The sequence below is a fragment of the Phalangium opilio genome, unplaced genomic scaffold, assembly GCF_054372755.1.
Source record: "Phalangium opilio isolate 3A_F unplaced genomic scaffold, DU_Popi_V2 ptg000105l_1, whole genome shotgun sequence".
Classification (NCBI taxonomy): Eukaryota; Metazoa; Arthropoda; class Arachnida; order Opiliones; family Phalangiidae; genus Phalangium; species Phalangium opilio.
This window is the reverse complement of record NW_028324207.1, coordinates 680,818-694,508: the sequence shown is the minus strand read 5'-3', so window position 1 is coordinate 694,508 and position 13,691 is coordinate 680,818. Positions and strand designations below refer to the sequence as shown.

The 13,691-nt window shown below is 34.9% G+C and overlaps 1 protein-coding gene across 5 annotated transcripts in view; it reads right to left on the bottom strand.

Moving 5' to 3' along the window:
* Pi3K21B (phosphatidylinositol 3-kinase regulatory subunit alpha) overlaps positions 1-13,691 on the bottom strand; it is a 51,828-nt gene that overhangs the window by 3,859 nt on the left and 34,278 nt on the right. For 4 of the 5 annotated variants that reach the window (XM_089851850.1, XM_089851851.1, XM_089851854.1 and 1 more), the window contains 16 exons: positions 12,546-12,680; positions 9,862-9,942; positions 9,737-9,791; positions 9,556-9,672; positions 9,385-9,483; positions 9,084-9,311; positions 8,882-9,010; positions 8,601-8,808; positions 8,396-8,505; positions 8,142-8,322; positions 7,126-7,224; positions 6,832-7,012; positions 6,513-6,751; positions 6,237-6,413; positions 4,906-5,160; positions 383-2,787 (listed from right to left, as the gene is read on the bottom strand). In XM_089851850.1, coding sequence (XP_089707976.1) covers positions 2,589-2,787; positions 4,906-5,160; positions 6,237-6,413; positions 6,513-6,751; positions 6,832-7,012; positions 7,126-7,224; positions 8,142-8,322; positions 8,396-8,505; positions 8,601-8,808; positions 8,882-9,010; positions 9,084-9,311; positions 9,385-9,483; positions 9,556-9,672; positions 9,737-9,791; positions 9,862-9,942; positions 12,546-12,680 — 2,493 coding nt within the window. In that variant the 3' untranslated portion in view covers positions 383-2,588. Of the gene's footprint in view, positions 1-382; positions 2,788-4,905; positions 5,161-6,236; positions 6,414-6,512; positions 6,752-6,831; positions 7,013-7,125; positions 7,225-8,141; positions 8,323-8,395; positions 8,506-8,600; positions 8,809-8,881; positions 9,011-9,083; positions 9,312-9,384; positions 9,484-9,555; positions 9,673-9,736; positions 9,792-9,861; positions 9,943-12,545; positions 12,681-13,691 lie in introns of those variants that run through there. The other variant, XM_089851852.1, reaches the window with a different exon arrangement.

Genomic DNA, 13,691 nt, shown 5'->3' with positions numbered 1-13,691 from the left:
GATTTTAATTGTACTATCTCGGTTTTAAATACTAGGCATTTTATTTTAATATTAAATTTCAAAAGGTCTCCCATACGTCCATCGTAGTTTAGTTTACACGTTTAACTCCATAGAAGCGCTATAACTCATGCCCCCAATCATTGCAACTTCTCATGCGCGGCCCTTAATGTGAACAGGTCTATAATGTCCGCGTGAAAAGTAATAAAAAATGTCCTGACGGGCTGACGGGCAACGCCGAGTGTCATCGGTCCTAGGGTGCTACAAAAATATTAGTCATCAGTAAAATCTAGGCCTACCCATTCTTTATAACATTTTGATGGTAGTTCTTATTACACGCGAGCGACGCCGCGGGTAGCAGCTAGTTTTCAATAAAATTGGACCATTATTTCAATTTCTTTTCAATTTACTAAGCCTTTTTTTATTTTATTTGATTTCAACTTCTATTTCTACCTATTCAGGTTTTTTAAAAAGTAAAAACTTATATATAAAACAATGTTAAACAACTTATCTTTCTTTTGTTTTGTTTTTTTCTATTTTTAATTCTAGTTTAATTTATATAAACCAGTTAATGACTAGTTCCAGGCTTCTAATATTAATAGAATGATTCCAGTAACGAAAAAAAAAAAGTTTCAATACAAAAATTCTACGAGGTTTCTTTTTTTTTTTTTTTTTTCAATAATGAACAGAACGTTAAATACTAAAGCAAAAATTAATTTGTATTTAAAATGCCAAAGCCTACTGTACATAACATTTAGGGATTGAAAATGTTATTCAATAATTAATTCACTTAAAAATAACTAAAAAAACATTTTTTTTTTTTTCATATCCGAGCGGAAGCGGTGGAAATTTCTTATTCTTTACATACGTAATTTATTAATTCCTAAATATTATAAACCCTTTTTTTCCGACACGCGTTGCGACAATTACTTTAATAGTTCAATAATTTTTTACGCGCCTTTTTTTTGCCCCGGTGAAACTTTGAAATATAATCCTAAAAAATATCACTTCACTCTCGCCCGTTTATTTCATCGTTAAAAAATACCATATTTCAATAACTTTTGATTCTTTTAAATGTCTTTTCGTTAAATATTATTTAATAAAAAGTAAATATAGACGGAAGACGTTATGGACAAAAGATTTTTTTTTTCCCGAATTTTTTTAAACAAATAATTGTACTAAACTAAAAATCGAATTTCTACGTTACACCTCAGTCAGTCACCTACCTGTTTCTAGACAATCCGAGAAGCTAACACGAAACACCTCGACAAAGACACGACGTTTCTTAAAAAATTATAATACACCATTATTAAAATTTTCTTGGTCAAGTATCCAAATGAGTACTCTCTTTTTCCCCCCCTTACTTAATTAGTATCAACAAGAAGTGATATCTAGTTTATTAGGGAGAAGGTATAAGATGCCTAAGTATTCGGCGCCATAGTCCCAGTCCCCCTTTCAAAATACAAGGGGGGGGGGAGGTAAAAGGAGGCCAGGCTATTTCGCCTCTCCTCAGACGGAAAATATGACTGTAATTTTCCCGTCATTTGCGTCGCGCTGACGTTAGTTTTCAAGAACCAATGAGATGATGGTTGTAATTTAGAGGCGGGGATTAACTCCGGACCTACTATACGTTTGGACTGGAGATAAAGCTGGAAATGTGGGGCGAATTTATACCTTCTCCCTAATAAACCAGATATAACTTCTTGGTATCAAACCGGGTATTTTAAAACAATATTTTCCCATTCTCCGTGTATTTCTCACTATTTAGATGAGTACCAAATTATTTTAAGGGGTTTTCCTCACCTAGTATCAAACCGGATACTCTAAAAAATTGGTTACAATGTTAGGGACAAAGTCTAGATACAGCTAGGTGTAAACGAATCTCCGCTGTCACACACATTTACACAACACTGAACTGAACAGAACAGAACAGTTTAAAAAAAAAAAAAAAAAAGTGAAAACCAAGATCATAAGAAAGTTTTTGTACATTTTACGTATGATATTTACAGTTATTTTTGTATTTTATAATTACGTGACTTATTTATCACAGCTTTCCATGAATTAATTGTAGTCCATATCATTTAACGTTAATTTACTAACAACACGACAAATTTCTCTTTCTTTCTCTCGTTATTTTTCGCCTAATATTTATTTTTAATTCTTTTGCGGTGCGGTGCTTAAGGTATTGTATTTAAATCAAGGAAATTGCTTATAAAATACTGTAAGTAAAGAAGAAAGGCATATAAATAACTGGTTAACCAATAGGGAAAAGATTTTCCGAATTTAAACACGCCCCTTTTCTCTACCCACATGGGACATTTTAAATTCCATCTTTCCTAGTCATTTTTATGCCTTCCCGCTCATACTCAAGTATTTCTTTGCGCGATTTAAAAGGTTTGACGCGCGGTTATAAGGTTTAATTAAATCCTTTCTTCACTTCCAGCTGAGATCTACTATCTTGTAGAGTTTCTGACGCTAATGGTTCATTAATGGATATTCCGTAGGGGAATTCAGGGGTAGGCGCGGTTGAAGAGAAATATGGTTTTACTGTATGGCGCTGGACACTACGCGAGAATTATATTTTTTTTTGATCATCTGGGTTCATTTTTGGGCGCAAAGAGCGGGTATTTCATTGTAAGTTTCAAAGAGTCATTGTGCTCTTCTAGGGAAGTTTGCGCGTAGTGAAGAACTAGTTTTTTCAGAGTAGGATGTACGTTATAAGGTTCGGCAAAACCGTAACCCGTGTCAGTCTTGTGAATGATACAATGTCCTACTTTGCCATCAGGTGTACTGTAAAGTTAAAAAAAAAAAAAATGTTTTCTCTTGTAACCAAATGGGCCGGTCATAATAATGCGAGTGTATCATGATGATGTGCACAAATTATGACAAACAATATCATCTTTAAATACTAGATTTTTGGAGCACTATAAAAGCCTGAGTGGGGATTGGAGAATATGCGAGGGACACGGGGAACAAGAGCTTCCAATTGAGACAAGCGACACCAAAATTGGTCTATAAATAACCAAGCTACAAACTATAATACCACAGCTTCGAAAACGATTTTAACGACTTCAAAGTCCCTCAAAGACTATAATCATAAGTTCATAAGATGCGCTCCAGAAGATGGGACTGCAAAATCGAAAGCAGTCAATTCCGGTGTCTTTCTCGAACTAGCTCTCAGTAAGTCTCGTGCATTATAGAACACGTATCTTATAAACTTACGCTATAATCAAGCACACGCATTTATGAAACTGACGCGAAAATTGAATTCTAAATTCTCTAGGCCTACATCCAATTTCATTTCCCCAAAAACTACTTTAGCGGAAGCGTGTACCCTTTGCTAAAAATAATTCCACTACACTTAAAACGTTTTAAAGAGAATTTTATGAAAAGCCTGTAGTGTAGTACCACTTGAAATAAATTCATGCCCCCTTATGAAGGTCATCAAAATGCAGGGTTGGCAAAAACCCGGAAAAAACTAGTTTTTGCCGGGACACGTGGAAAAAACCGGTAAAAACCGGCAAAAACGGAAAAAACCGGCAAAAACTAAATTCATGGTTACAAAGTGGTAAACTAGCGAATTTTAAGTGCATTTTCGTGATGTTTGTTATTGTTATGTTAGAAAAATAACAATAGTATTTTTAATTTTTAAATTTGAGGTGGTTATTACTCTATTAAATTTTTGGTATTCAAATTTGCCAGGTTTTTCGCGAATATTTAACGAATAGTTAGTCAAATACTTCACATAGCAACTGGAAAAAACCTTAAAAAGTGGAAAAAACCGCGGAAAAAATGGTTTTTGCCACCGGTTTTAACCTGGTTTAAGCCGCGCGGTAAAAACCGCGGAAAAATTAGTTTTTGCCACCCGGTTTTAACCTGGTTTAAGCCGCGCGGTAAAAACCGCGGAAAAATTAGTTTTTGCCACCCGGTTTTAACCTGGTTTAAGCCGCGCGGTAAAAACCGCGGAAAAATTAGTTTTTGCCACCCGGTTTTTACCAGGTAAAAACCGCGGTTTTTTCCACCCCTGGCGAAAACTTGCCAACCCTGTCAAAATGACTTCGCCAAAAGCGCAAGTCAACAACGAAACAAAAAAAATTCTTTCCCATGCCCTATGAATGTGCCAGTACTTAAAAAAAAAGAAATTCTTATAATCTATAAATGCACCATGGATGATTGAGCGCCTTTTTAAGCTAAAGTTCTTACAAATTTAACTCTACATCTTCAGAATCAAAATTGAATGAATTTTTTTTATCTTCCCTTACATTTACGCAAACAAAAGCTTAGCTAACAAAATAAAAATCCAAAAAAAAAAAATCGACAATGCGTGGATTTTTAGCAACTCTACCATAAATCAGAAAGAATAAATTTCCTACAAAGGGTCAACTACACAGCTAATTACATATTTTATCTATTACACTGCGTTGAAATTCCTTAAAGGAAAAGTTCATCTAACATAACATTGTCCCTTAAAGGAAAAGTTCATCTAACATAACATTGTCCCTTAAAGGAAAAGTTCATCTAACATAACATTGTCCCTTAAAGGAAAAGTTCATCTAACATAACATTGTCCCTTAAAGGAAAAGTTCATCTAACATAACATTATCCCTTAAAGGAAAAGTGCATCTAACATAAAATTGTCCCATAAAGGAAAAGTTCATCTAACATAACATTATCCCTTAAAAGAATGGTCTTTTTTCTAAAATTAAACCCGGACTTTTCCTTTAACAACAAAGGAAAGGTGGAGTGCCCCTGAATTAAGCCACGCCCAACTACTGGTTTGAAAGTAATCTCCACCCCCTTCCAATTCGGGGGGGGGGGGGGGAATTTATTTATACTCCGCGTAGTGATTTATGGTATGCTCAAAGGAATGAATGAATGAATGAAGAACGTGCTTGGTTAAAAACTTACACAATAGATAGAGCGTAGTTTTTAGTCTTGCTGCTGAGCCTTATTAGGAAAGTTCCAACTGGATGACCCGCCAAGAGTTCTTCCGCTTCTTCTCTCAATACATTTTGACGCAACCAATATTCCTCTTTCTGATGAAGCAAATACTCTTCTTCTTTCAAAAAGGCCGATTCGCGCATCAGTTCATTCACGTCCATATTGGGATCAGAGAGCAAACGGTCAATGTTGTCTTTCTTCACACCGGCCATCATCAGAAGTCTGCCGAGATAAAGTTAAACAAGAATATTTAATGACTACACGCGATTAGAACACGCGATACTACATTTAACATAATAAAATTGCATATTTGCCGCGAATTAACTTTGGCGGACCTTAATAGCCGCCTTTTTTCAAACATGGCTGCGGATCTCATTAAAAACATTTAAGGCTACTCTAGATAATGTCTTACGTCCATATGCAAAATTTAATTTAATCCATTGAAAATTATGAAAGTTATCGCCTGACGAGTTAATTTCACAATAACTGCCGCCATTTTTTAAGATGGCCGTGGATCTTATTGCAAAATAACAAGGCTATTCTAGACAATACGTTACGTTTACATGCAAAATTTCATTTAAATCTATTGAAAATTAAGAAAGTTATCGCCTGGCGAGTTAATTTCACAATAACTGACGCCATTTTACAAGATGGCCGTGGATCTTATTGCAAAATCAAGAGACTAATCTATATAATGCGTTAAGTCTATATGCAAAATTTCATTTAAATCTATTGATAATTAAGAAAGTTGTCGCCTGACGAGTTAATTTCACAATAACTGCCGCCATTTTTTAAGATGGCCGTGGATCTTATTGCAAAAATAACAAGGCTATTCTAGACAATGCGTTACGTCTACATGCAAAATTTCATTTAAATCCAATGAAAATTAAGAAAGTTGTCGCATGACGAGTTAATTTCACAATAACTGCCGCCATTTTACAAAATGGCGGAACATTACAAAAAAAATATATAGGCATAGGGCTGCTGTCACTAATCTTTTAAACCAACAAAACTTTTTCTAAATTGTTTGAAAAAAAAGGGGCGCACAGTTTTCTAAACCCTAGGCGCTTATGAAATAGTAGTAGTAGTAGTAGTAGTAGTAGTAGTAATAGTAATAGTAGTAGTAGTAGTAGTAGTAGTAGTAGTAGTAATAGTAATAGTAGTAGTAGTAGTAGTAGTAGTAGTAGTAGTAGTAATAGTAATAGTAATAGTAGTAGTAGTAGTAGTAGTAATAGTAATAGTAGTAGTAGTAGTAGTAATAATAATAATAATAATAATAGTAGTAAAGAATTACTCACAGTCTTAAAGTTTCCCGTTCTTTGGTAAGTTGGGCTATTTCGGGTTTGAGAGAATTAATTTCGCGATCCAAAGAACGATTGTACGCCATTCGAGCTTTCAATTCGCCTTCTAAATGAAACTTGCTCTGTTCAATTTCTTGGCAACGAGAGTTTAACAGGTGAAAATTTTCTATTAACCTAAAAAAACAATAAAAAAAAAATCAATCAATCAAATTAAAAACGAAATAAATAATTAAACGAAAGAAAGAAAAATAAATAAAAAGTATTATAACTTACGTGGATTTTTCATGAGGTAACGCTTCCAACTGAGAACTCATATGAAGTTCTATTTGTTCCTTAAAAACAACCACCGTTTCGGTAAAGGCTTCTAACGCTTGTCGTTTTAAACTAATTTCCATTCTAGTCTTCTGAAAATCGTCGTGAAACTTGTCATATTGACGACTTTTCGTCTGATATTCTTGACTGATTTCCATCAATTTTTTGGCAGTTAAAATAACATCTACTTTATCAGCAGCCTTTAATAATTAATTAAAAATAATTGGTTACTTCGATGCGGAATTTTTAAACATAATTACCACGAATTTTAAATACTTACGGGGTAAAACCTAGAGACAGGATACATTAACCTAGTATTTAACGAACGGTTATATTGCCCCAACGTATTATGTTGGTAATAAGTGATGAGTTGAACGACAGAGTTGAATTGTAAAGGATCGGAGAAACCGTATTTTCCATTATGGTGCATGATTTTTATTAATTTGTTGCAACCCCCTTGTCTGTTATAAACAAAGATAAGACAAAAAAGGTTCAAATACAAACACTCGAAACATTATATCTTTAATATTGAACTTAGCGCAAATATTTGAACACTAAACAGAACTTCACTTACTTTAACGTTAACGTGTATTCTCCGTAATTTTTACTGGAAGCATCTCGTACCAGATAAGACCCATCTAACGCGTCCTTTAACTTTTCATTAACTTCCTCCCTACAACAGAAAGATAATGGTTATTTATAGGCAAGTTTCAATTAATAGGCCAATTTTAGGCCTGTGCGAGTACCCGGTACCCGAAAGAAAACCTAATTTCTTAATACCCGAAATTATTCGAATATTTAAATTTTCCCGCTCATTACCCGTGACAAGGCTTAGGACAATCGGGTATTGGTTTGGCAAAGTTTCTTGAACTTAGAAGAACTTAAGTTTGAGTAAACTTTTCCACAATGCTCAGTATTATTCATTATTTCAATCCTCGCTAATAGCTTTAAGCTGGAATTCATAAACGTCGGACGCAACGCAATTTAGTACAGGCGAAGGCAGGGCGTTGTAGGTTTGGGCACGACGCCCTGCCTTCGCCTGTACTAAATTAGCCTTATTCCTGATCAGCGCCACCTACCCATAGCGGCGACTTTGAGAACTACTGTAAACGGCAAGCCAATCAGATGTCGCTAAAATCTGGTGACGTCATTTTTGGTAAGACCCCGAGAGTGCCCATCAGTGACGTCACCAGATTTTAGCGGCATCTGATTGGCTTGCCGTTTACAGTAGTTCTCAAAGTCGCCGCTATGGGTAGGTGGCGCTGATCAGGAATAAGGCTAATTGCGTTGCGTCCGACGTTTGTGATTTCCACTTAGCGTCTTATTTTTGTACTTTTCGCCATAATGGTATCCAAGTCTTTCATGACACTTATTTTTTTCACAAATAAAAGTATTTCAACCCGATAAGATTTTTTTGCTACCTGAAAGCACCCGACTAATGGTAGTTTAGCTAGGCCTAATTATTCGAGTACCCGTTAGAAATCCGGGTACCCGACCCGATACCCGATTGGAAGTTTTTTCAACTACCCGTACCCGACCCGAAACCCAAAAATCACTACCAGCACAGGCCTAGCCAATTTATAGACTTACTTTGAAATGCTACCCCAATACCACGGAGCGTCTTCCAAATTCGGTAAAGGTCCCGATAAGATCGAAACTGGTTCTCCATCCTCAAATTTATCCGAACCACCACTTCCACCGATAATGCAAGTACTCGGGTCCATGTATGTTGGATGACCTGGTCTCGTTGCTATTCTGCGAGGAGGTAAACCTACAAATAAAAATATTAATTAGTATTAAATTAAATATAATTTTAATTAATTTAATTAAGTACTCGAACTTACCAGGAAAACTTGGTTGGGCATCAAAGTTCGGTCTTTGTTCACCCCAATCCAATTTTAATAATAAACATTCGACAATGCGGTTATAGAACTCCATTTGATGTACAAGTTCGCTATAAAAACAGAATGCGTTTAATTTAATTTGTTCGGTTAAATATTAATTAAAGACTTATCGTTGGTTTTCAAAGTTAAATATTAATTAACTTACACTATCCTTTCCCAAGGAGGTCGAAGTAAAACGTGACTGAAAGAATTGATAAGCTCCGTTGGTTTTTCCGTCGAACCAGAGTTGTACTTCATAGTGCAGAGACGGCACAAATGAGCCATGATTACGTGAAGAACTAAGCGATGGTGCAGAGGAAGTTGCAATATTAAACGTGATAATTCGGCTGAAAATTGCTGTTCATTTTCTATTCCTAATTAAATTAAATTATCAATAGGAATTAAGTTTTAAATATTGATAAGAAAATCAATTAAAATGTTACTTACTCGCAGATTCTAAAAATTTATCATATAATTGAGTAGGAATAACTGGATTAGGTAATTCGCGAAGATACCGCTTGAATATGCTGGCAACCGCGTTAATATCGAAGCTACTTAAATCAACCCGCATTGGATCTAAGATTTAGTAAACGGAACATGAGATAAAATGCAAAGTTCAGGCATAATATCAAGTTATCAACCAACTTACCTTCGCTAAGTTTCTGTTTCAAATCAAACAAATATATTTCGTATTCCTTCTCCTGCCTTTTCCAAAAAGAACCTTCGTAAATTTTATATAAATCTTGAGTTGAATTTGTAGCTATTAATTGGCGGGCTCGTAATTCAATTTCTTGAATGCAACGAAGAACTACTGAGGGTGCTGAACGTTCACTGGGATCAAATTGCAAACTTAAATCGCGTCCGAATGCGTGAACGGCTGTTTAAAACCATTTTAATTATCAATATGGTAAAGTTGAACACAACGAATGAAAGAATGCCTTCAAACTTACAATTAATTAAACTTAAACGACCCTGTCTCCTTGGATCCGTCACTATACAAGGTGGAAGACCCGTTGCGGCGCAAGTTCGATGGCAAATAAGACCGCAATCTTAAATAATGGCAATATTTCTCAATTTTCACTGATAATTTAACAGAAATATCTCAAAGGAACATTAAGTACCTTGACAAAGCATGCCTTGATGCATCAAACCACGCAAATATGCTTGACACTTGTCGCATCGTAATAAAGATGGGAAACTCTGCTCTAATAACTGATGATGACTGGCAGGACTCGTTACTGTTTAATAATTTTATTTAATCAATTAAGAACCTCAAAACACACCTAAATATAACGGACATACTTTCACTATCGGAGAGCGCGTTAATATTCAATTTGTTCTGAAATTCTTCCGAACTCTAAAAGTAACGAATGAACTTTAAGTTAATTACGTCCGATATAAGTTAAACATTTAAAACTTAAACGCACCATAGGTGAATTTCTTTGGCATAATTCATCAATACAGACTAAAATAGCTTGTTGGTGATATTCCTCCAAAACACCCATGTTCTATTAATTAAAAAATATATAACGAAATTAACGCTTTATTCCTAAAAATTATTTGCCAAAAATTAACATAAAAATTTTATTTTATGTTTACGAATGTTAAATCCAAAATGAAATGAAATATTTTTGGTCCACATTGGTAGTTATCAAACGTATAAATTTATTATAGCACTTGATAAACGTATTCTTTGATATTATCAGAAATCAAAGAACTTTAATATTGTCTAGTGCGCAACCCTTAAAATTACCGAGATTTAAACACCGCAGTTATTCAACGTTTTGACAAATATAATATGGAAAATAACATATACCGTAGGTTTGAACGAGAAGTGATATCTAGTTTATTAGGGAGAAGGTATAAGACGCCTAAGTATTCGCGCGCCATAGTCCCAGTCCCCCTTTCAAAATATAAGGGGGGACGTAAAAGGAGGCCGGGCTATTTCGCCTCTCCTCAGTCGGAAAATATGACTGTAATTTTCGTCATTCGCGTCGCGCTGACGTGAGTTTTCAAGAACCAATGAGATGCTGGTTATAATTTAGAGGTGGGGATTAACTCCGGACCTACTATACGTTTGGACTGGAGATAAAACTAGAAACGTGGCGCGAATTTATACCTTCTCCCTAATAAACTAAATATCACTTCTTGATTTGAATTGATCAAAAAGGGTATAATATAATAATTGTTATTTTAACATTTTAAAACAATTTATAAACCTCATTTTTGGACTTTTTCCAAACCGATTCGAAGAGAAGCCGATATTTCCCAACCCAACCCTTTGAGAAGAACAGTTTTTCTCCGAAACTAAAAACTCATGGGAATTTGAACGCTAACGTTGACAAACATAAACCAAACTAAACAGGAGACTTTCAAATAAATTAGGTACCTAAAAAAAACCCGACGCCACTGTTAAACTTTTATAGCACTATAGTTTTTGAGCCGATTAGTCCGTTCTAAAAATCATCACGGTAAACCCGATTAAGTTTGTAATACGAAGTTAACCAAGCTGCTCAAAGGATAAGTCGAAGACGTTCCTGTACTAGTTAAGCAGCATTTTACTTATAGGAGGAAGATGCCAAGAATGGGGAAGTTCCGAGTTTTTTAGCGAATTTTTTTTAAATAACTAAAAGTTTAGATTGTAGCTAGCTAGCGAAATTGAGATTTCGCCAGACTATACTTTAGAATTTTTAGATTTCCAATCTATTAATATACTTTGCAGTCTTATAAAGTTAAACAAGCGTCAAAATCGAAATGTACAGGGAAATATCTGATATCGACGGAGTATTTCTTTTTAATTTTTACGACTCGCAACCAATTCAAAGTCTACTTTCCCATAAATTTTCCAGAGATTAGATTAAAATAAATAAAAAAAAGGATTGCCTTCAAACTTTAATTCACTTGAAATACCAGTTTAACCTGGACCAAATTAAATTCCCTACGCATGTATACACGAGAAGACAAAATTTAAATAAAGCTACCAACAAAGAAAACCCCAAAAATTTCTACAATGAAACTAAAATCTAAACGTAAATTAACAAACAAAAACCTAAGTAAATAAATAAATAAAAGTCGTTAGTCTGTATAAAAGCTAGCGGAAGCTTATTTCGCTCGGTATAACGCGAATACCACGACAAGAATTAGATACACTTAGCGAATCCATGCCTGGCTCATAAAACCTGTATTTAAAGTAACCTTGGACATTGATTAAAATTGCCCATAAATGAATTTTACCTCTCTTAAAAAAAAATCTTCTTTAATGTTTCGAAGCGTATTTATAAGTGTGGATAAAAATTGTAATAACTAATTTAAAGACCTTCTCTCTAATATGACAGTAATCGGCCCAATGAACAAGGAGAGAGAGAGATATATAAAATTTGGCAGCCTTGCAAAGTACCAACCATCTTTAGTTAAAAACCGGTTTTATATACAGGGTGCTTCCGATGACAATTTCACCATAAATTAAGAGATATGTTCTCTGAGCAATTTTGAGTCAAAAATGTAACTTCTATCACTCTTTTGCTGTAAGAGCCACTGTTTTCGAGTTATGATTGGAGTATTTTACGGATGACCCCTTAAAAACAATGATTTAAAGGGGTCATCCCTAAAATTTATAAGTGTGGATAAAAATTGTAATAACTAATTTAAAGACCTTCTCTCTAATATGACAGTAATAATATGACAGAGATATAAAATTTGGCAGCCTTGCAAAGTACCAACCATCTTAAGTTAAAAACCGGTTTTATATACAGGGTGCTTCCGATGATAATTTCACCATAAATTAAGAGATATGTTCTCTGGTAATTTTGAGTCGAAAATGTAACTTCTATCACCCTTTTTCTGTAAGAGACACTGTTTTCGAGTCATGATTGGAGTATTTTACGGTTGACCCCTTAAAAACAATGATTTAAAGGGGTCATCCCTAAAACACTCAAATCAAAACTAGAAAAAAGTGGCCCGGACAGCAAAATGTCATCGAACATTTTCGACTCAAAATCAACCATAATTTATGGCAGACTTATCAGAAACACCCTGTATATACATATTGAAAAAAAAAATCCAGATCAACTAGAACCATCACCAGAAAATATAATGATTGACAAGGACTTACTTCTAATTTCTGCTTATCCAAATTGACCAGATCGCATCCTTTGATATCTTTAGATTTGAAAGCGTCTATGTACCTGTAGAGATTTAGGGCTGCCATCCATTCTAGAACATTGGCGGAAGTCCACTGACTTACAGGCTACCCAAAGAAATAAAGAAAGAATAATGTAATTTAAATATTCGTAGCTTTAAATAGGCTTCCTTTATTGCAATATAAATTGTAATGTCTTTATTAGTTATCAGTTTAGTATGGTTTTATCAAGAAAAAATAAAAACAGACATGGAAAATTTCCCATAAAGACAATGGGGTGGGTTAGTCTTTTTATCTAGATAAAGGGTTTCAATAAAAAACTAAAAAAAAAAATTGGAATATTTAATATTTCCTGGCCATACTAATTTTCCAAATGAATGATTTGGTAACGGTATATCTTACAAGTACCAAAAGAAAAAGAAGTTAACGCCCCATAAATTAAACTTAATTAATGTAGATTAAAGGAATAGTATAAAAACCTAATAAGGGTGTCCCCGGAATTTGCCGATGTATGACACTACCTATACTTCGTAATTCTGGACTCGAGCTAGTTCGAGAACGACAAGCGAGAATTGAAGTCCTACACTCGGTGGTTAATTTTGCAGCCCCTATTACCGTACTAAGCCTTTGACAGCGCCTCACCAGGCGTCGCTTTACCTCGAATCTATAACCTACGTCACTTCATGACAAGCTCTATGTAACCAGTGACAAACTTATGGAACATATTTTATGAACTTATGTTGACACTTTAATGGCTAAATATTTGACCAAGAAGCGATATCCAGTTTACTAGGGAGAAGCCGCATTTCTAGCTTTATCTTCAGTCCAAACGAAGGTCCGGAGTTAAAATCCCCGCCTCTAAATTACAACCAGCATCTCAATGGTTCTTGAAAACTCACGTCAGCGCAACGCGAATGACGAAAATTACCTATTTTCCGACTGAGGAGAGGCGAAATAACCCGGCCTCCTTTTACGTCCCCCCCCCCTTGTATTTTGAAAGGGGGACTGGGACTATGGCGCGCGAATACTTAGGCGTCTTATACCTTCTCCCTAGTAAACTAGATATAGCTTCTTGATTTCACTTCTTTTCGCGAAGTAGCACTCGAGACTAGCATATAA